The 23,177-nt window shown below is 36.2% G+C and overlaps 2 protein-coding genes across 3 annotated transcripts; both read right to left on the bottom strand.

The window, feature by feature from the left end:
* LOC109234343 lies at window positions 935-9,924 on the bottom strand. Its single transcript, XM_019400300.1, has 7 exons — window positions 9,524-9,924; window positions 9,229-9,299; window positions 8,347-8,466; window positions 8,163-8,241; window positions 7,856-7,942; window positions 5,984-6,046; window positions 935-1,631 (listed from the first exon to the last, which is right to left on the bottom strand). The coding sequence occupies exons 2-7, from the start codon at window positions 9,282-9,284 to the stop codon at window positions 1,554-1,556; spliced, it is 483 nt and encodes a 160-aa protein (XP_019255845.1). The 5' UTR covers window positions 9,285-9,299; window positions 9,524-9,924; the 3' UTR covers window positions 935-1,553.
* Window positions 12,344-22,768, bottom strand: LOC109234342 (subtilisin-like protease SBT2.5). 2 transcript variants are annotated; one of them, XM_019400298.1, is made up of 11 exons: window positions 22,533-22,768; window positions 21,492-21,716; window positions 19,808-19,952; window positions 19,317-19,711; window positions 17,795-17,890; window positions 17,630-17,702; window positions 17,000-17,285; window positions 15,845-16,170; window positions 14,762-15,029; window positions 14,035-14,316; window positions 12,344-13,136 (listed from the first exon to the last, which is right to left on the bottom strand). In XM_019400298.1, the coding sequence occupies exons 2-11, from the start codon at window positions 21,665-21,667 to the stop codon at window positions 12,730-12,732; spliced, it is 2,454 nt and encodes an 817-aa protein (XP_019255843.1). In that variant the 5' UTR covers window positions 21,668-21,716; window positions 22,533-22,768; the 3' UTR covers window positions 12,344-12,729. The 2 variants fall into 2 exon arrangements, with proteins under 2 accessions (XP_019255843.1, XP_019255844.1); XM_019400299.1 differs by lacking the exon at window positions 22,533-22,768 and adding an exon at window positions 22,271-22,455.

The following is a 23,177-nucleotide window of genomic DNA, read 5'->3' as shown; positions in this document are numbered from 1 at the left end:
ATTTACTCCTTTATGTACCTTTTTTCTCTCTATAGGTTGATACTTGCTGGTTTTGAATAAAAATTTTGTCAATAATCATATGAGCTTAAAACGTTTTTATTTTTATATTTGTGAATACTTTAATTAAGAATATTAAAAGTCTATGACTTTATCCACTAGTTAATAAGTTATCATACCGAATAAACCGAAACGAAAGAAGAAAAACCGAACCATACTAAATATAATTAGGTACGTATTGGTATCACATTATAAGAAACCGAATACCGAAAATACCGAATCGAAATGTCTAAATATCATACCATACCGACCGACGAACACCCCTAGTTTTAAGTGAGCATGTAACTCTGCCTTTTTCTGTTCTTTCGAAGCTGCTTCTCTCCTTTCCTGTTTTAGTGTTTTGCTGTACATTTAAATGTGTTAAGCATCGTGGGAGGGCTTAGAACAGGTAAAACCTCTCACTACGATAAGAGTGTTGAGACCATAACATGCTACTCGAAATCACTGCTTTCTCTCAACACTGGCATAAATTAATAAATTAATTCTTACCATAATTTAAATATCAGTGAATTACGTCAATAAATGATCTAAGCTCTTTTTCACCCTTTATAGTAACATATGTATTTAAGGATAACACATTAATTCAACAGCTTGAAATAACCAAACACTAGAAAATAAGCTCATTTAAAGAAGATTTTATTCGTAAATGTTCTACATGGGCTAGTTACATTTCTCTCTAATCTGCTGTACTTAACAAGGCAAGAAACTTGGGTTCAACAGGGTCCACGAAAACAGGTCAGAAAAGGAACAGTTGGATCAAGTCATGGATGAGTTTCCTAAAGAAGTGCATTCAACACTAACTGATAATAGCATTACCTCCTCTCTTCCCAAATGTTTCACTTTTCACTTCACGAGTCAAACCAATGTGATGTTTAACTAACAATTCAAAATGTTTAATTTGAATAAAACGACGAGATGCAGATCAAAACACTAATTCATGTGCCAGCGACAACATACAGAGAAGTCCCAAATTTAATTTAGTACCACCAGGACCAAGATATTCAAAAGGGTACTGAATAGAGGCAAACAAGAACATTATTATTTACATCAAGAAATTGTATTTCATAATTCAGTAACTCACCCATCGTTGTCTGCAGTGGTCATAACATCCCTGATAGCTACTGAATTCCGTGAGACCTTTAACAAATTAAGAACATCAAAACTTCTGTCTCTGACGAGCCAACTAATATGAGCTCAGCTTCAAATTTAAGTTCTTTATCACACTCTGCCAGCTTGTCACAAATGGCTATTACTGTTGGAAAGGATTTGGAAAAAGCAAAATTCATGGAAGAATAACAGTGCCTATTTTTCACCCAAAGAAGGGGAACAAATACTAAGCTCTGAGTTTTGGAGAGGCAAAGGAGATCTCGTTCTGAAACAGCCCTTTCACTTTCGTGCTCGATAATTTAAAAGAAAGCCAGTGCTAGTAGTCCAAAATGGTAAAATCATATCGTTTTATCTGGAACGAGGAAATACCATGTTGGATACTCAAACTTTTAATTAGGATCTGATGTTCGAACTCCATGCCTTTTGAAATACTCACGAAATCCATAAGCACTGAGATCATAGTTGAACTGAAATTAAAAGTAGTTTAATAATCAGAACCACTTCAAACACAAGACAAGGACTCTCAAACTCTTGTTTATACACAGGTTTCCACCAGTTCTTAATCTGTTATCCATGACATAGCTCACTCAGATATAGTATGATCAGTGGAAATCAGGTAGAAAAGTAAGATTACCAGGGTAGACAACCTATCCAGCCGATGCATGTAGGGGCGAATCTACGTTAGGCAAAGTGGTGTCACTCGACGCCGCTTCGTCAGAAATCTTTACTAAATATATATAATGTTTTCATATAGAATATACAAATTTGCTATATATAAAGTACGCGACACACTACCCTCCCCAGACCCCAATTGTGGGATTTCACTGGGTCGTTGTTGTTGTTGTTGTAAAGTAAGCGACACCGCCGGACAGCAAGTGCATGACTCATGGCCTGCTGGTCAAGCACCCAATTGTGCACACGAAAGTCCAAGGTTCTAAACTGCATTGCAGGCGACAGAAGTGGTTTTAAAGTTTTTAAGCCTCTTCTGTTAAAACGTAAAGCCCCATTTGTATTTAAAAGTAGAGGCTGTAAAGATTCAAACAACAGACCGCATTTTCATCGGTAATAATCGACAAAACCAATGAGTCAAAGCTCTTCTTGGTCGCAGAAATGGTAAGGTTTAGCAGACATCTTGAGTTGCAACCAGAGGCGGATCCAGGATTTAAAGGTTGCAGGTGCCATATTATTTTGAACATAGACGTATTGTTATTTATACGGTACAAATAGAGTAAGTATTTAGTCGGTTTGATCAGCTTTGAACTTCCGCTCGAATTATTTGTCTTACGATTTATACAATCAAATCAATTAAGCGAAAAAATTAATCGTGACAACTTGTCGCGATGAGAGTTTTTGTTCTGATGGGAGAGAGAACTGAGAAGATCTTCAGAAGAAGGAAACTAATTATATATATATATATATATATAGTATACACACACACACACACACATATATATATATAGGCTAGTCGACTTTTTTTATCCTTTAAAAATAAATTTTATACTGTATAAAATTGTCATCAATTTCTTTTTAATAGTTAGAACTTTAAAATTAACTAAAAGTATGGTTGTTAACTCTTTTTTTATTTATTTGAGGTATGTAGAAAGTCCTAATATTTAGGACTTTAAATTCCAATAAGCTTACATAAATTATTTTCTTATTTAAGCTATGTAATATAGCTATAATATTTCGCATGCTCATTATCCTAATATTTATGTTATAATTCTAAGAGAATAAAATGAATTGACAATAACGAAGAATCATGAACTACCAGATACAGTGATACTCCTACTAATAATTATGAAGGTGTCCTTGATTAACCCAAATACAATTTTAAAAAAAAAAAAAAAGAAATTATAATTTTAAGATACTTTCATAGTTGTAGTCAAACTATCCTAGACATCAAACCTGTTGTGGCTATGCTGTCTATCTCATGTAGCAAGCGAAAACAGATAAAAAATGTAGCTAAGTGAGGTTCGATCCCGCGCCCTGAAGGCGGAAACTATCGGCCTCTACCACTCGCACCTTAGTACCATTTGTTATTCCGGGTGGCAACTTTTTATTTATCATATTTCTTGCATATATATATATAATTTTTACCGAAGCTTGCGGGTGGCGTACCACCCCCTCGGGCCTTAATAGATCCACCCCTGGTTGCAACATAGGCTCGTTCCCGACAACATATCTTGGGTTGCCTCTGGGTGCCAAACATAAGAACACTATAGTGTGGCAGGGAGTTGTCGAAAATTTTAAGAAGAGGCTAGCTACCTGGCAGACTCAGCACCTATCTTTTGGGGGCAAAGTTGCATTGATTAATAGTGTGTTGGATAGTATTCCAACATATTTTATGTCCCTATTCCCTATTCCATGCAAGGTTTTGCCACAGTTCGACAGAATAAGGAGAAGATTTTTGTGGGAGGGCAACAGTAATCAGCATAAATTTCATTTGGTGAGATGGAACAAAGTCACTATGCCTAAGGAAATGGGAGGAAGGGGCATCAGAAATTTACAGTTACATAATAAAAGCCTACTCATGAAGTGGTTATGGAGGTACAGCAATGACGAGAGGGCTTTATGGAGAAGAGTTGTAAAAGTTAAGCATGGAGCAGATACACATTGGCACTCTAGAATAACTTCCACCACTCATGGAGTAGGGTCTTGGAAACACATAAGTAAATTATGGCAGGAATTCAAGGAAAACACTCTGATACAGGTTGGCAATGGAGAGCACACTATGTTTTGGCTTGATAAGTGGACTGGAAATAGGTCCTTAAAGGAGGAACTCCCAAATGGCTTCAGCTTTATTAATAACCCTAATGCTACTGTGAAACAGCTTAGGGAAAATGACAACTGGAATGTCACTTCCAGAAGACAATGCCATGATTGGGAAATTGAAGAGATGCTGGAATCTTGGGCAAGGCTGCAAGATCTTAAGGTGCATATGCAGGAAAAGGACAGTATAATATGGGGCAGTAGAATTGCTATGTAGAATTGTAGAGATGATAGGCAGAGGCAACATCATTGAAGAATGGCCTTGGAAGCTTGTATGGAGAACAAAAATACCTACTAAAGTGGCCTGCTTTAGCTGGTTGGCAGTATTAGGTGCAATTTTAACAGAAGATGGTCTTCAAAAGAGAGGATTTCCTCTATGCAACAGATGCTATATGTGTGAACAAAATACTGAGAGTGTAGATCACATGTTTGTGCATTGTACAGCGGCTAGAAGTATATGGGTTTTATTCAGCAATAGTTTTGGTTTAAGTTCGGTACTGCCGAAAACTTTAAAGGAATTTTTTGTCATTTGGAGCAGTTGTGGAGTTGATAAGTCTATCAGAAGCACTTGGAAGATAATTCCCCAATGTGTAATCTGGACCATCTGGATGGAGAGGAATCAAAGATGCTTTGAAGGAAGATCAACTCCCATACATACACTAAAAGCTAGATGTTTACCAAATCTTTTGGCTTGGAGTAACCATTTTGATGCAAATAGCTCATTAGATCTATTAGATTTTGTAAGCTCCGAGCAGATAGGAGGTTTTTGCTTATCAGGAGAATTGACATTTTTGTAATCATTACATTCTCTAGATGATTGATTTAATGAAAGCTTACCTTACTTGATCAAAAAAGAATAATTTTATAGTATAAAAATAATTTTTTCGCACAATTAACTTGAGTTGATTTAGAACCCTAATGTTATTATAGTGGCTCGTTCATTTGGTCACTTCTTTAAATATTCGACACCGCTTGGAAAAATTCTGCTTACGCCCGTGGATGCGTGATGAAGCAACCGATGGATATGGAGAAGGTGGCACAAATAAGTTTTGTGAACCCGACACTAGACATTTTAAAATAACTAGTAACAAGTATGCACTCAATAGTAACAGCAACAATGACCACTCTTCTTGCAATAGGTAATATCGCAATGAGAACATGCATGGAAATGCAGGAGAAGAAAAGCGACAGTTGGACCAATTGGCAATAGAGGACTTAGCTATGCCCGAGCTAAGTTTTGGTTTGTATAGCTAAGAGTGTAGCCTAGTGGTCAATGAAGTGGATTGTGAACCATGAGGTCTCAAGGTTCCAATTCTGTGGATGCAAAAACACTAGGTGATTTCTTCCCGTCTGTCCAAGCCTTGGTCACAAAATTACGTACCTGTGCTGGTGGGAGGTAGCCGGTATCACATGGAATTAGCCGATGTGCGAGTAAGTTGGCGAACAATAAAAGATTTTTTTTTTTCATCTAAAAAAAAGTTGGTCATGGGTATCCAGTGGCTCTGTCAATAGGTGAATTTGGAAAAGCAACTAATATATTTTGTTATTTAACGTTTTACTTTGTCACTTTTATAGGAGTTGAATATCTGCTAGAATAAATGCAAGAAGGAATTACCAATCAAAATAAATAAATAAATAAATGCAAGTAGTTTTTTTTTTTGCTTAGCCACCTTTGTAGGACTTAAATTTCTGCTATAAATTTAAGTAACTGTTGATATAGCCGCAATGAATCTGATGACAAGTAAAGACATCCACAACAACTCTAGAATGCCAGTACCTAGCAATAACTCCCTAAGATGAAGAAAAAGAACAAGGCCGACTCTATAAACCATAAGGTAAGGTTTAAGACAGTGCTAACAACTCTGCTCAGTATGTGCTGATAGCTTATGGTAGTCACAATAGCTAACTTTTCAAGAGCAAGCACCATCACAAGCTAATGAAACAAATGATAGTAACTATAATTTCATGGTAGACATTGAAAAAATCTAACTTATGATAATATGTTTTACAAAAAAATCAAGGATAAAAACAATAAAAATTAAAAACTTACAGGTAAAACCTTGACAGCGTATTTGGTAATATTAGGATCAGCAACCCTTCCCTGAGCAGCTGCCTGGTAGAGAGCAAATCATAATCACTCAATTGACGACAAAAGTATAGAAAGAAATTTATGCTATCTGAAGCCACAAAGCTAACAAACATCGAAGCGGCGAGCCTCCGGTATTTACAAACCATGAGAAACATCAAAGAATGTCGCAGAGAAACATCCAATACACATGGAGAGAAAATAATAGTCTAAAATAATGCACAATTAATTTAAAACGGGGAAACAAAAAAAGGAGAAGAAATAAAAGAAATCACACTACCATTTCTGGATATAATTGAAAAGTCGACCACTCATAGTAAACGGTTAAGTATACCCCACACAAAATTCCAGCGACTCAAATTCGTTAAACAAGTTTCCCTACCAAAAAACCTAATGATCAATTCAATCATGTATTCTATGATACAGACATAAGATGAAGCTCTTAATCTTTTGTGCCCAATCAAACTAAGAAACATAAAAAGGATAAAGTGAGTAATTTTTTTATGCCGTGAAACTACAGACCAAAAAAAAAAAAAAGAGCAATCAATACATACTTGCAATTCTGTTTCAGATTATTAAGACTATTCCTTAGATAGAACAGAGAGGGAGGAGGGAATATGAGAATAACTACTGGAACTTCATGGCAATAACCTGCACAGGGAAGGCTGCTTTTAGCTCATCTTATGCTGCCTGTAGCTGGAGTTGGTAGATACAAGCTTTTAGTTTTAGGTTGGTTCGTTGTGCTTCAGCTAAGTTGCTTCTGAGGTCAAGAACATCATTGTTCTCAGCTAAGTTGCTTGGACACGGGTGCGGATCTAGAGGTCGGATCCTCGAGATTTAAATTCTAAAATTCGGGATATGGATCCTAATATGTATACGGGTGCAGGGATCCGGCTAAAAATAATTCAAAAAAATAGAAGTATAAAAATATCTCTAAATTATGAGAAATTTTGTGGAATACTTACGTATAGCTTGTAAAAGGTGGATTTCTTTTTTGTTCTCAAGTTTTAGATAAATAAAGGATTGATTTCCTAGATAAGGTATGCTATTTTCTTCAAATTTACCCTAGTTTTGATTCTGATTACGGGAATCAAATTGTATCTCGTCTCAAATTTTTTCGTCCATCGTGGTCAAAGTACCCAAAATTGTTTGAGCATATCCGGTAGGGATCCCATATCCACACCCATACTAGTGTCGTGTCGACACGGGTGCGGCACCTAAACTGCCATGTCGGATTAGACACAACAAAAGCCGACCTCTTTAAATGCTGCAGAATTCTGCATAACATAAGACATGTTTGCACCTCTTAACATTCTAACAAGTCAAGCCTTCACTGCATGCAGCATAAACAACATATGACAACCTATCATACTTCCACTACACACAAGTACAGAAGAATAAATCTACTCCCTCTCTTCACCCACAGTATTCGATATAGCCTGATACTATGCTCTATAAGTTACCCAGCACAAGGTCAATCACAAAGTAAATCTAGTAAATTCTCCCTATTGTAACATAGTGTACTTTAGCTATGCAAACCTCTCCTTCATCATGTACTTAGTTCTGAGAGACGTAAATCCGTCTGCTGCAGTTTGTACCTTTTTCACAAATTTCTTGTAAGGAATAAGTTTGTTTATAAAAAATACAACATCTCCCTTCAGTCAGTAGGCCAAATTTGAGCGCACTGATGAGGAAAGGAACCAAGATATAATCAGATTAAGGCAGTAATTTTCTATCAGATTGTAGAAAATGCATCTTATTCTCTACAACTCTCTATTAAGGCACTCATAAGCCACTTTAGTATAAACATATAATGCCATGACTCTACAGAAGTACCTGTTCTGGACTATGAAATATCTCTACAAATGGATATTCCTTTTGTTGTCTTGTTATGCAAAACCCAGGGTACTTCGGGCATTCGACCTGAAAAATACAAAATATAATGAAAACGTGCACAATGTTATGTATAAGCTGGGAAAACATCTTTATGCTATCAAAATTAGAAACAATGAGGCCTTTTGCATATCCCCAAGAGAGGTAATAAACTCATAGATGACCACAGTACAGACGCCTCAAAAGTTTTGCAGTAAACTAGCATTATATTCTATCTATACTCAAATGAGAGGTCCACGAAGTATCTTACACGTAAAAATTTTACATGTGGATAAAATTCAGCTGCAGACTCCTCTAGCACTTTGTCAAGATGTTTGGTGTAGTTACTCCTAAAGTAGCCAAAAATTTACATGAAAGATATTAATGCGATAAAACTACATAAGACAGGAGAGAAGACAGGAGAGCAGGGAAAAGAAATTACAAACTTTTATTACTTGATTGTAAATGCAACAACTACAGGGTAGCCTTGATGAAGAAGTTGGACAAATTCCCGTTCTGAGGTAAAGTGAATAACCCTCGATGGTCCAAGATCCTTAGGATAGCCTGTATAATACCTTCAAATACCAAAGACAAAGTTAACCCAGCATAAAATAACATCCAATTAAAAATAAAGCAAATGCAGCATGCGAAGGCCCAAACAATTTCTCTCCCTGCACCGCTAACACCGAGCAGCATGTCACCGCAGCAAAGCTAGCAACATTATGCAGACTACTAGACAGAGAAAGACTATCCGCCAAAAATTAACCAAGGAATAAGTGAAAGTAAACTCCCTGCCCAACCACATAAAAACGTATGCATATAATGCACTTGAGGAGCGGGTGCACAATATAAAATATGTACAACTATTAAATTTCGAACCAAGTAGCTTAAACCGCCAGTGGGTTCAGTGGCATCCCGAACTCATAAAGTTTAAATCTTGTATCCGCCTCTGATGCACTTATATCACCAATGATACTTCGTCTGTTGGCTAGTTGTCTAAGTTGGAGGTGCTGACCACAGTTTCACATCCCATCAATTACAGATTTATCACCATATTATATGCCGTTGTTCTCACTACTAGTATGCAATTGAGTTTAAGTTGTATGCACTGACATTTTAAAAAACATTTACACAATCAGATCACTTATAAGGTGATCCCAGGTAAATCTCATGATAAGCATCAACTGGTAATCTAATCTGGTAAAAATGGTAAATAACATGCTATCACACGTTAAAATTTTCTGTTAGTATAAAAAGTTCTTTACACTGTCAGCGCACATAACTTAAATCCATTAAAATTTAAAACATATACAAAAAGAGAAGGAAAAAAAACTTACTTGCAATTGGAACGAAGGTTGATAAGGAACTTGTTAAAGAATGATTGCTCCTCCATAGCGATATCCAAACCCTAATAGAAAAAACCACCAAAAATATAACAAGTGCACATGTTAATTCATCGAGCAAGCAACACTAAGAAAACAAAAATAAAAATACATTCAATTTATCTTAATTTGATGAATTAGAGACTAATAACTATAATAAGCAATTCCATTGAATACTAATACTTGGAAACTTTTGAAATTGCTGTTAGATATAAAGTTCAAGCACAGAGTTAATGGTCATGGTACTTACGGTGCTTTTGGGTGTAAGAGGCGGCGAAGAAGGTTGTGACGGTGGTCAGGGCGGAGGCAAAACCGCTTTGTCGAAAAAACCAGTTTAATATGTACCGACTAATTTGCAAATACAACTATTAAGAATAAAAACAAATGACACTATCTAATTTATAGACATCGTTGGCTTATTGGTAAAGCGCTTTAAAATTTTGTTGAGAGGTCAAGGGATCGAATCACTCATCTGATTCGAATTCTGCTATGCCGGTGCTCAAAACAAGGACGCATTGTTGATGTTATCATTGTTCATGTTGGGCTGACTCCTTTTTTTTAGGCAAGAGGACCCGACCCGATTGGCTCTCTTTCTGGTTTGGCGGAAAGGTAAAAAGCACTACATTTTTCTTCACGCTTGCTTTTACATTTTTGGGCTTTCTTCTCGAAAAATATTAAAGACAACAAGGATTGAACCCCCGACTCCTTACCCAAAACGTAATGTTGAACCTTGCACTCCAATATTTTGGCGACAAATAATTTATTATTTTAGGAATTGGATTATTCAAGCAACCCGTAAACTCTAATTTTGAAAAAATTCAGCGAGCAGAATAGTGGATGTGTATTTGAATTATGTTTTTTTAATTATAAATATAATGTGGTTGTGTAATTTATTCATTTATTTACTTTTTTTTAAATGTCGACGCCACTTAGGAAACACACTGCGTACACCCCTAACGATGAGTGTGTATTTGAATTATATTTTTTTAATTATAAATATGATGTTGTTGCCATGATTTATTTATTTATTTACTTTTTTACATATCTGACATCGCTTATGCCCCTAACGATGGTTACATGGCGGAGAATGGCGGACAGGCGAGAGAAATGACGATGGCCTAAAGGAGGAGACTAGCCGACGGCTACGTTGTAGGAAATGAGTTAGAACCAAGGGCACTTATGTCATTAGCTTAATCATAATGGATAGCGGACGAAAAATTTTGAAGAAGAAAAATCAAGGATGGTTTATGCGGGAAATATTTCATATTTTAATATTGCCAAGCAAACGATGCATTAGTTATTCAACGATAACTTTTCTTTTATATGAAATTTTTATTCAAGAATTAGTCATTCTAAACCATGACCAAACATCCCGCAAATCGTGATCTTATAGATAATATAATGGATAATAGTGTGGATAATTCTTTTAATGGAAGAGTTTTATGACCAAGGGGATATTGGTGTAACTGAGAAGAGAGAGACTGAGAATATCTACAAAAGAATTGATGATAATAAACAAATTCAAGATTAAGAATGGAGTTTCCCAATTTAGTAGATGCAAAATTTAAGTACTAAGTATCGAATAATTCTATCTATCAAGGCTTAGGTAGATAGAAAAAAATTATCTAGTATATTTTGCCTCCGTCATATTCTGAAGTTGAAACCTCATGATTCTCAACCCACTTTATTGATCACTAGTCTTACACCGAAGCAGGATTGGACAAATTGTCTGCAACATGCACAGTTGTGGCCATCATCATGCTAAAGAATAGAGAAGTAGAATCACTTTCAAAGGAATGCATCACTGGGCTGTCTGTCATTTTTGACGTCCCATATCCCACTAGTGAAATTATACTGGTTGTTATTGTTGTTGTAGACGTTCCATATCTGAAAATCTATTGGCCTAACTAATCCAGATAGACGTCAAATATTCCTGCTAATGGCTGAGTACACATTTTTCTCTAATTTATTTCAGTACATCAGAAATGCATTTTGTAAGAAGATAGGTATGCGGCCAGCCAAAGTTGCTACATAACCATTCAGTTTATGTGTATTTTGGTCTTCAGCATTATTTTCATTAAATTCAACATTCCTTACCTCTGACGCCCCACAAATTGGTCTACGAAGACTATTTCCCCTCTAGCAATATCATTGGACTTGTTAATATAAAGAACACAAAAAGGAAAGCAAGATCTGCAAAAGAATTGGTTTAGTGGTAATAGCGTAGTGCATGATGTATAAGTTAGGTGCACATCACGAGTTCGGACTCTACCTCGAACAATACCATGTATACGTCGAAATCGGGCTCATCTATTACATGACGGATCGGAACCGAAAACGTGATGGGTTGAAGATCGACCCCCGATTCCATCTAACCAAAGTACGAAGTCAGAACCTACGTCTTGAAGATCTTTGAGCCCGTCACTCTGGAATCGACCCCGACTTCGAATAAGCTCGAGGAAACATTATCGGACCCAATAACGGGAGGCCGGAACATCCGCAACCACTCGGATATCATCTCGGCACGTATCAATGAGAGACCGATTAATTAGTAAATCGTGAGATTTCTTACCTTTTATAGAATTGTACCTAAAGCAGGACTCCCCTACTATATAAAGGGGGTCTTATTCTTTGTAATACACATTGTAACACGCATCCAAAAGCAATACATTGTTGTTATTAGTTCTTATTATCTTATCATTTTGTCCCGGCATCGATTAAGGCACTTTTGACTCGAGTGTGACCAACCTTCAAGGCCAAAATTATCCAACTTGTGTGGTTTGCATTTACCTTTCTATCATTAATTTCAATACTAATCTGATTTCTCAATTTGTATCAAATTATCAAATTAGATCACGTATCTTTAAAACCGCGTATAAATTCAATTGTTATCCAATTTTGAGGATAAACAGCATTAAGTGGAGATAAGTACAGCGAGGAACCCATTATCCATCGAGTTTCGAATCGCTCGCGAGCTAACCCTCAAGGATTTCTCGATTATCAAGGTAAAAAATAATAGTAGACTAACAGACTAGCGGTAAATTACCAAGCCAACTCAGATGACAAGATATGTCTTAGTGGCAAATAATTAAATGCAATAAATTGGAAGCTTTGATTAGCTTATACAAGAGAAGTCAAAAATACAGTAGGGAAGATACAAACCTACCTACCTTCCCTTTTCTAAATCTTAAAAAGGCTTGAGGGCCTATATGCATACATACTAGAAGGGGAATAAAAGGCATTCATTCCCACCATGTTACAACACAGAATTAGCAAAACTTAATATGGGAAGAAACTACCTTCTCCCTTCATACTACTTAACCTTTACATAATTTTCACTTCATACCTTATATATTTGGAGAAACCACATCTAACCATATGCATCTTATTCTCACAGATCCAAAGAATATATAGCAAACGAGATATTTCAACTTTGGATAAAGCAAATGCCGGTGCCTATCGATCATAACCTGCAGCAACAACAGGGATCCTGACTTTGTGCCCTCTGCTGCCTTTCAGTAAAACCTCTCCGAAACTGTACGCTCCTGTTACTGATCGGACAGTGAGTGTTACTGTGAATTTCCTTGACGCGCCATGCCTTAAAGTCATTGCAGGAGGATTAGTTTCAATAGCAATTTCTGGAGCCATTCTTGCTGTTATAACATAAGTTTCTTCCTCAGCAACATTTATCACTGTGCGTGTGACTGTTCGAGTTCCCACAAGATGTGCAACTGCAATTGAGGGTGAGTTGAAATTTGATGGGTGACCAAGGGTGTAGTTGCATGGGGAATGCGTGAAGTTCTTTATCTCATGAGGATCAATTCCGGGCACAGTGCACAAGAACCCCAAATAATCTTGATAACCTAAATTCAATCAAGAAAAAGTTAAAGCTATTACAGCATATTGAAAACTCTTTTATCAAGAGTCAGAATGGATCTCAGGAACAGTGTTTGCATTTGGTATTTAACCCTATATAATGTTACATCGACTACAGAGCTCCAAAAGTTTTGGATAAACTATGTTTTATATAACATTCCTGAGAACCAAAAGAAAAATCATACTCTCGCAAGTACAAAGACAGAATACTATCTCCCATCATACTACAAGTTTCTCTTCTTCTTCTCGTCCAATATAGGTATCTTAAAGGCAGGTTTGGCCACTAAAATTTCTTATAAAATCTACTTTTTTGAATTCTCATTCTCTTTTAGGGGAAGATGTTTAGATAATTCCATAGAGAAGACAAGAGGTACATGTGAACCTACAGAAGAATCACTGCCAGTACATAAAGACGAAAACACATAGCTGAAATGTCAAGTTGGACTTCGACCAACTAAAAATAATGTTAAACAAGAGACAGTATCTTGGATGGCTTGGCCGTTTCCCACGAAGTCTAGAATGGACAAATTATCATAACTCAACAAGTGAATGAGAGAACAGTCATGATTATGTGCTCAAGAATTATTCCAAATTCAAAAGAAAACATGATAGAAGAGAAGAAAATTTAGCAACTAGACCATACAAGTCATGATTATGTGCTCAAGTATTATTCCAAATTCAAAAGAAAACATGATAGAAGAGAAGAAAATTTAGCAACTAGACCATACAAGTCAATTGTATCAAAAGCAATTAGTCAAATAGAAAGTAATTGTTAAAGACAGTAACTGTTATAAATTAGCAACAGGATTATCTTAGTAGTATTTAAATCTGGTTAGACACAATAAGCTATATCAAAAGGAGAGGGGAAAAAGAAGAGAAGATAACCTGCATTAAAAATGAGTCCAGGATCCAGAGCTGCTCTAGGATTAACATGTCCGCTTCCATAGTCAAACGGAGTAGCTGGAACGAGCTTCATGGTCTCAGATCCAGAATATTGTTGCGCTTGAAGTGGTCTCTCTGCTCTATCAATAGTTGATGACGTTGTCATTAATGCTGATTTAATAGCAGCAGGGCTCCAATGAGGGTGGTGCTGCTTGATAAGCGCTGCTATTCCTGCTATATGGGGTGCTGCCATGCTAGTTCCAGAGATCAATGCAAATCCTTCACCTGCTTCAACTAAATGTTTATAAGTATGTGTAATACACTTTTACCATGGTTAACTTATGTCTCTTGCTCATAGCATTTCTTTACCACTATCACTTAAAATCGTTTGATCATTTTAGTTTGAACTTGAAGCCAACCAAATGGACAAAAATGATAAGATCTCTTGGTTTCAGATTATATTTCAAGTCCTAAGCAAGTGGAGCATCAAATTCAGGATACAAGGCATCTATTATATTTCAAAATGGGTAAAAAGGCTCCAAGAAGACACAAACAAAACTGATGGTTCATTGTTTGTGGCTAAGTCCAAAATAGGCCTGAAATTTAAAAAATGACTTTTTTAAACATATAAATCTGCCATCTAATTCTCCTTTAAAATGGTACTACCATCTAACAGGAAAGCACAGACATTGCACATTTACCTATAAACAATAATATGACGGATACATACCACAAAAATTGGCTTCATCTGTCCCATTCGGAGCCCAGGCAGCCCAAATAAGAGAACCAGGAGCCAGTATATCCGGTTTCAGGAGATCGGCATCTTGAAAGCTGTAATCTTTGATATTAGGTCCTCTAGCAGAGAAGATAGCTACTTGAGGTGCAGACTTGTGGAGTATTGGCCGCAACCCATTTCCAATGCTACCTGTTGATTTAAAGCTCTTAACTCGTCCAGTCCAATCTCTTGAAGTGGTGATGTTGTAATAATCTACAAGCTCCTGAAAATAGAGCCGAGCATACAAGTTTAACTAACATAAGCAAAATGAGAGACTTCTACTTTATGCATGCTAACTGAAAGAGCATTTCTAGTGTGACCTACAAGTTGAACAAAACACTGATTTATGTTATCAGAAGGGACAGCGATCAAGCTTTTTTCCTTTGGATGCTATATAAGACCAGTTACTTTTTTTTCAAGATGTGTGATTCTATTCACCTAAGTGGTAGGGACACAAAGATCAGTGTTGTGTTGGACACAAACACATAAATCATACATCACACAAGCAGGAGACAGAACTACCATTTTCCGGACATGATATTTCATATAACCAAGAAAAGATTAAAAACCAAGAAATGTTTATTTTAATACATGATTCCTAGCTCTTGAAACGAACTAGAATAATTTCTTAATCTTTATTGTCACATCCATCAACTTCATCAATATATATGATGTTGGAAATTTAGAGGCACCCTCTGTTTCCTTCTCTTTTTAAGTTGATATTCTAAACCAGGAGACTTGTGGCACCTACACACAAGAGCTTTCGTTGACGTCTTACTGGTATTGGTTCAAATGTACCTTTAAACACATCCGTGCTTCTTAGTATTAACTTTCTACCTTTTCAGAAAAAGCAATTACTTCTCCATTAAGGAACCTATCACGGCCAAAATATGCAACTTAGAATAATTTCACATAAATTTGTCTATTGCAAGAAACAAGAAGCCTAAAAGGAGACAAAAAACTATGAATTTCCTACTTAAAGCTCCAAGACAATAGTAATGACACCAATAAAAGAGTACAGAGCGTGTTGATACTTGCCATTGACTGGGAAGCATCTGTTATGAGAATCCCAGGAATACTAACAGGAACAGGATCAAACTTTGTTCCTGGTGAAGCATTTTCTACAGCAAGAACAAAGCCAGCTGCACCAAGAGCCTTTGCTGTTTCCGCGACTTTTTTAATCGAGGCCGTGCCAACTACGAAATTGAAAGAATAACCACAAAGAAGGATGTTTCCCTCCACCAAATTCTTGTTTAAAACTTCTGGCCTTTGACAGTCAGCAGGACTGTACTTCGTAACCGAAGAATCCAAAAGAACATCATTGGCTGCTACCATGGTGAATGTCCGGTTAGGATGTGTAGAAGCTGTAAAAAACCAAGAAGTGCTCAGTAGTGGCAGAGATTTAAAACACAAAACTAAGTCTACATCTCATCATAAGTATCTGATTATTCCCATCATTTCTTCACTTTCTTTCATTTATTCAGTCCAGTTTAGCCCCGTTCAGTTCATTGCACTATTTTGGGGGATGTGAAATTTCAAAAGTTTCAAAAGCCGTTGAAATTTGTGAAGCCAGACGGAGAAGAGGGAACGGGTGAGGATATAACATGACGTCAGCAAGTCTGATGTTACACAATACCAATGACATGGCAATTGAGGACATGGAAAATCCATCATGGCGTGAAGTCATGAGCGACAAAACAAATTCTAAAGGGTGGATTACAAGGAAATGATGCCAGCTACAGTAAAACTGACACAGTAAGCTATTCTGCATGTATGCTGGTATAATGGATATGATACTTTCAACACAAATACCATAAATTGGTCATTACTCTAACAAGTTGATGAATCAAGAGCATTGTTCAAAACAAAAACAAAAAACAAAAAAACAAAAAACCAAAAAAAAAAAGAGGTAGGTGAATCGTGGGCACTTATCCAGGAAATAATAAACAAAGAAGTACAAAAGGAAAGAAAAAGAAAAATGACTCAAGGACACAATCATAAATTTCCTGCAACACCGAACATGTCAAAGTTTCTGAATTAAACAGGGCTGAGAATCAGCCATTTGTAATTTTGGGTAAAAACAAAAGGCCATGGTGTCTAAAAATGATTTAGACTTTCAATGAACGGATGAGAGTAAGATCTACTGATTGAGGGGCATCAATTAGAGTATGTCAAAAGGCATAAACCACTTACGTGATAACCCAATTCCAGGTAAGATTTTCCCATTCCCCAAGGTCAAATGATTCTTGTATCTACGATCATCAACTGCAGCAGCCACTGATACTATCCATGGACTATAAGACAATAAAGTTTTAGGGAAAGGACCTCCATTTCCAGCAGCCTGTGCAACAAATACACCGGCTTTCACAGCTGAAAGAAGTGTAGCATCAAAAGGGTTCAAAAATGTTGTCTTTGTGGTTGCTGGTGGACTGTTTGGCCCCACGGAAAGATTAAGAATGTCCACACCATCACGAACAGCCTGTAATAGAAATAAATTTATCAAACAGAGCTATTTTGGATAAGTTACTCTTTTTTTTTTTTACAGTGTAAAAGATGACGTTATAACTGCAAGACCATTATCACATTTCACCAAATTTTATAACTTCTTATTTAAGAATTAAGACTTTCCAAACAAGAGTAACCTAATCACAACACTTCACTGATCATGCCTCAGAAATACTTGCCAATACTAAGTTGACTTCAGATTGATCGTAACAACTATGCTTGAAATCTCAGTGCCACTCAAATCCATATTGCAAAAGTTTCTGTATTAAAACTTACGTGCATATTTTTTATCCACATTATCAATTTCGTTGGGCATACCTGTTCAATAGCAGCAACTACATCTGCAACAAACCCTCCAAATAGCCTGTACAGTGCCTTGTATACGGCAATTCTACAAGGAATAAGAATTTCAACTTTTACTTTCTAGTACTAAGAGATAGGACAATATGATTGTCAAATCTTGGAAGAATTATTTTAACTTACCTTGCACGAGGTGCCATACCACTTGCTCTTCCGAATTCAAATCCGTGCATTCTAACAGGAATCCCATTGTTTCCAGCAGCGATAGCTGCCGTATGGCTGACAAAAGTATCACTGACATCAGTCTGGGTACATATTTTGTTAAAAGACAGGAGTGAAAATTAATAAAACGAGAAATATAGTCTATATGAGAAAAAGTAGTTCTGAAACTAGAAGCTTTAAAGGAAAAAAGAACTCTGGTTTTATAAAGCAGTTCCACTTGCATTGAAGCAAGTTCAAAAATGACAATGACATAAGAATGATTTCTCCTTACATTAGCTCTATTTATTGATGTTGCTAAACAGAGGAAAAACTAGAACTTCCAGAAGATGACAATAATTTTATTGTTAGAAGTTATCAATAAGACTGTCATTTCGGTAATTTGACAATCAAATGTACATTGGTGTACTGTTCTCTTCTTCCACCAAACCACCATCTGGAGATGACTCATCACATCCACCTATGGGATTTGGAAGTTTCTTTTCTTTTCTTTTCTTTTCTTTTCTTTTTTGGATATGCAGACAGTAACTTTAGTGGTCTCAGAAAGCATGAGATGTTCGCAACAAGTTACAACCAAAAGTATAAGAACGTAAGAAATTGGGATTTTGGCATTAATTCCAAAATCTCTTTTCTTTTTCCTTCCTTGCTAGGTCATATAATCCACAATCCCTAAGGAAGTACCGCAAACACTTAGATCTGAAATGACATTGCTAAAGTGGAACTTTGAAATCATCATCCTGAATCATAACGCACATGCATAGCTGAGCTTCACCACGCCTAAACTTTTGGAGGAATATCCCAACCCTGTGCTCAACTGGTTCACTAGAACTATCATTTTGAGAAGGTGTATGGTTGTCAGCACTCCGCATTACCCTTATAAGAGGGTTTACATTACAAGGAATCTCCCTCTATGAAGCACAGAATCATGAGAAAAGCCTAAGGTGTTTAGTATAGTATCTCTTCAGTTTGTTCCCTTTCATAACTCTTACACCACCAATGGTTACTATCAATGGTCCTACGTCAACTGTATATTGTCTGTGCACGTGGGTACTTGAGCATGGACCTATATACCACCCAATTTCCTATCATTCAATCTGAGGCACGGACGAGTAGGAAATTCACCTCTTATGTAAACAACATCCTTTACAAAATGCAAGAACTTCACTTTCCTCTTAAAGAACAATCACTCAATGTTTCCTTACGTGAGACAATGATGTCATAGCCTGACAGAACAAAAGTAAACTCGTCCGGGATATCCAAGCGTATCAATCACAATATTCCACATTAAAACATGGCATCACACACTGAAGAATAGGAGTTCTGTTCCACAGACAACTATACTTCTGAACTCCCACCAGTGCTATATTTCTTTTAGCATGCGCAACTGTGTATCGATTAAGTCTACCAACAGAATGGAAGTAGGAAAAAACCATTAGTTATCTTTAGAACATACTCAAGTTAACATCATAAATAATTGAGTTCAAACCTTCCATGTCCATCACCATCTATAGGAGAATCATAATCAATTGTAGGATTAAATGCGCCAGCTGCTTTGGCAGCTTCTGCAAAATGTTGAGCACCTATAATCTTTCCATTACAATAGTCTTTCTTGGTGTTTGGATCAACTTCACATTTTCCTCTATATTTTGGAAGAGGTCCATAAGGTTCAGTGTTGTGGCTTGAAAAACTTGGGTGGTGCGGATAGATGCCAGAGTCGACGAAGCCAATTACAATATCCTCGCCTGCCCGGTCAAACCCACCACCTGTCGGCCATACTCCTGTAGGAAGCCCCAAAAACTGCGGCGTGTGAGTTGTTAGCCTCCTGACCTTCCAATCTCTCTCCACAGACTTCACACCAGGAGCTTGTCTGAGGATTTCTGCCTACTAATATATTCTTTGTGTAAGACAATACAGATAGAAGAATAAACAAGAAATAGAAGGAAAAAAGAAGAGCCGTCTGAAAGAGCAGAATGTCACCTGCTCATGTGAAATGTGAGCGGCAAAGCCATTAATTAGATGATGGTAGCTGTAGATTTTCTTGTAGGTCCCACGGTCAAATAGCAAAGCTAGAAGCATATCATGCTTCTTTTCCAGATGTCGGGCATAGGATGTAACCAATTCACTAAAAAGCAAAATGAAAATAAGAGTAAGCATACATTTCACCATCACAGGCCGCCCTCTGCAAGAGAGAACTATAGGGTTGTGACATTCTAATATCCAATGAGAACAAAGCTTGGGCTGAAAACTGAGAACTCTTCACATGTTTGGCACGAAGGAAAACATTTTCCTCGAAAATATTCCTATGATGAATTTATTTTCTGGTTTTTGATTCTGTGAAAACATTTTCGAAGGAGAATAGTTTCCATCAAATGACTTCCCCCTCACTTACGGGCAAAGGGCCTTTTTCTTTACAAATATCTCAACTTTTGCTCCGATTAATTGCTCCGACCAACAACCACCCAGTGTAATCCCACAAGTGGTGCCTGGGGAGGGTAAAATGTACGCAGCCTTACCCCTATCCTCCCTGGAAGGAAGGGCAGAGAGACTGTTTCCGATAGACCCTCGGCGAAAGAAGATGGAAGAAGCGCTAAAAGTTTAGCTCCAACCAACACTTCGATATTTCTATCAATCTTTCAGGCTCAAAGTTTTCATCAGATTTTCAACGCCAAACACTACCCCATTGCTGAGATTATTAGCAACCTCCAATAAAATTTTCCAGAAATATTTTCACTCATTAACCAAACACTAGAAAACATTTTTAAGGATAACTTTTATTTTCGAGACAAACATTTTCCTTCTTTTTGAGAATGACAAACATTTTCCTTCTTACCACAAACATTTCCGCTATTCGTCTTTTTCTTAAGTATGTCATAATATTATTGTTTACAAGTGAGAATCATGGAAGAAAGTGAACATTGTACAAAATGCAAATGCAAGGAGAATTGACCATTTATGGAAAAAAGAATCTCAATGCAGTAACATTAAAATGTCATACTGATTATATTGCCAAGTTGTACCAAGTCCAAAACTATCACATTTCTGTCCCAACCAATTGTAATACCACTTTCTTTTCTAAAATATACCTAAAACCGAAAGAGAAAATTAAATGATTGAAAATTTCACAGAATTTCCTATTTAAAGAGAAATAGTAGCAAAACTGAAAAAATTAATTAAAACTTAGCTTAGGTCAGAAACAGATTTCAAGAAAAAACCGCTGACTAAAAAATGGTCATGCAATCTCTCCTAGGTACTCTAGTTTTAGCTTTAAGCAAATGCATTTTGGACAAATGTAATTTATTTTATTTTTATTTTTCCTCGAATGAGAAAGACAATTCACAGACCCCACTTGTGTAATTTCACTAGGTAGTTGTTGTTGTTTGAACGAGAAAGACAATGAAAAATACTATACATGTTAGTTATTTTCTCATTAAGTACACCTTCTAAAAAAGAATATTTGGGATAACAGGTGGAACCTAACAGCTTTTACATGATTATTTATTTGCTCATTAAGTATAAAAAGTCAGCAAAAGATATCAAATGAACCATGTAGCCACATAAACAGACTAATCAATTGAAGTTTTCGCACTTCACCTGCCTAAGAGCATGAAGTTCAAACACCTAATGGAAAAAGGTGAAACAAGAAAAAAGAAACTGGAGATACCTAGTGGTATCAATTTTCTCATCAGACTCTGAAGCAGTGGCTTCAAAACCATCAATGCCGCCTTTATAACTTATAACAGGCTCTCCTTCAACTGTTATTATGTAGATTTCAGCCTTCCCAACATTCAAGATTCCCAATAACAATACAATAACAAGGCCAAAACACATCCCTCTCATTTCAGCACAGTCTCGTCAGACACCTCCAAATCCAAGATGCCTACAGTATCTGCTTCAATAATCCACACCAAAATCATTAAATATTCACCAACCACAAAAATTATATCCAAGATCCCAAAAGTAAAATTACTATTCCAAAGTTTCACACAAACACACACAGTAGTACACACGTGTAATTTTGTAATTTACTAAGCCAAATACTGAGCAAACTAGTGGTAGTACTCTATGCATCATTTCTTGTACCCACCAAACAAAACACAAAGAGGAACTCATTCCAGCTCAAAAAACTCAAAGGGATTCATAACTGCATTTTTTTAAGGCAAATATTAAAAAAAATATGTAGTACTTAATACAGAAACCCCCAGATGTACACTTGTGTTGTACCCTATGCATCACTGCTTGTACCCACCTCATAAAGCAAGCAAAACACAGAGTAAGAATTTTCTCCAGCTCAAGAAACTTAAAGGGTATTCACAATGAACTAAGTAAATCCAAACACTCAAAAAATAATAAAAAAAATAAAAATACCCAGATGCCAAATTAGCTAAGATAATGCAAATATTTTCATATATACATTCAAAACAAAAGGAATTAAATTCTTACAAGTATATAGTTACACTAATAAGCTGATCCAAAAGCTTAAGCAAACCCCTTATTCCTCTACATTACTTGAAGAAAAATGTGTTTAACTTAGAAGTGAAGTAGCTGAAGCAAATCAAGAAAAAAGCACTAAAGCTGAGATCTTTACTCAGAAATGATCCAAGAAAAGAATCAAATCAACAAATGCTAAACTAATTTAAACCAGATAAAGCAAAGCTTAAGGAATAAAAAACAAAAGATAAAAATAGGAATAAGTATATTATACTTTTTAAGGGAAAAGCAGAGGCAGCATGAAAAATGCAAATAAGGATCACAAAATGATTTAAGATGTAAGTTGCTTTTTTCTTGGAGGGTCTCTCTCACTCAAAGAGAGTAAAGAGTAGAGAATGCTCAAAGCTATAGATACAGAGAGGTGTATGTTTTTGTAGAGAGAGAGAGAGAGAGAGAGAGAGAGAGAGAGAGAGAGAGAGAGTGAGTGATGTGTGAAAGGAGAGAAGTGAAAAATAAACTAGTGGAGTGCAGTGTGCAGGTAGTTAGGGTTCTTTTTCATTTCCAATTTCTGTTAATTTCTTTTTAGTTCTCTAGTTTTTCCCACCTACAAGGACAACGAGGGTCGTGCATAATTTGGTAAATACCGAATTACCGTATCGAAATCAAAAGTTTTGGTATTCGGTATTTGATATTCGATATTTTAGTATTCGGTATGGTATTTGATTTAAATTTTTAAAAAAATGGTATTAGGTATGATATTTGATATTTTAAAATGAAATACCAAAATATCGATATCGTACCGAAATATATATTATATTACACAATACACATTTTATTAATTATAACATAAGTATAAGAAATCCAAATTTTAATTTCCTTTTATTCTCTAAGTTCATCAATTAACTCTAAGCAAGTAACA

The sequence above is a fragment of the Nicotiana attenuata genome, chromosome 11, assembly GCF_001879085.1.
Source record: "Nicotiana attenuata strain UT chromosome 11, NIATTr2, whole genome shotgun sequence".
NCBI classification, from domain to species: domain Eukaryota; kingdom Viridiplantae; phylum Streptophyta; class Magnoliopsida; order Solanales; family Solanaceae; genus Nicotiana; species Nicotiana attenuata.
The sequence above is the reverse complement of the archived record's forward strand: the minus strand, read 5'-3'. Positions and strand labels throughout refer to the sequence as shown.

Excerpts from the sequence above, each read along its gene's own strand:
- LOC109234343 (XM_019400300.1), bottom strand. The coding sequence starts at position 9,284 with ATGGAGGAGCAATCATTCTTTAACAAGTTCCTTATCAACCTTCGTTCC. Across the intron at positions 6,047-7,855 it reads TATTTCATAGTCCAGAACAG|GCAGCTGCTCAGGGAAGGGT; the intron begins GTACTTCTGTAG and ends GCTCTCTACCAG. Across the intron at positions 1,632-5,983 it reads ACGCTGTCAAGGTTTTACCT|TTCAACTATGATCTCAGTGC; the intron begins GTAAGTTTTTAA and ends TTTTAATTTCAG.
- LOC109234342 (XM_019400298.1), bottom strand. The coding sequence starts at position 21,667 with ATGAGAGGGATGTGTTTTGGCCTTGTTATTGTATTGTTATTGGGAATC. Across the intron at positions 19,712-19,807 it reads CTCACATTTCACATGAGCAG|GCAGAAATCCTCAGACAAGC; the intron begins GTGACATTCTGC and ends ATATATTAGTAG. Across the intron at positions 16,171-16,999 it reads ACCTGGAATTGGGTTATCAC|CTTCTACACATCCTAACCGG; the intron begins GTAAGTGGTTTA and ends GGTTTTTTACAG.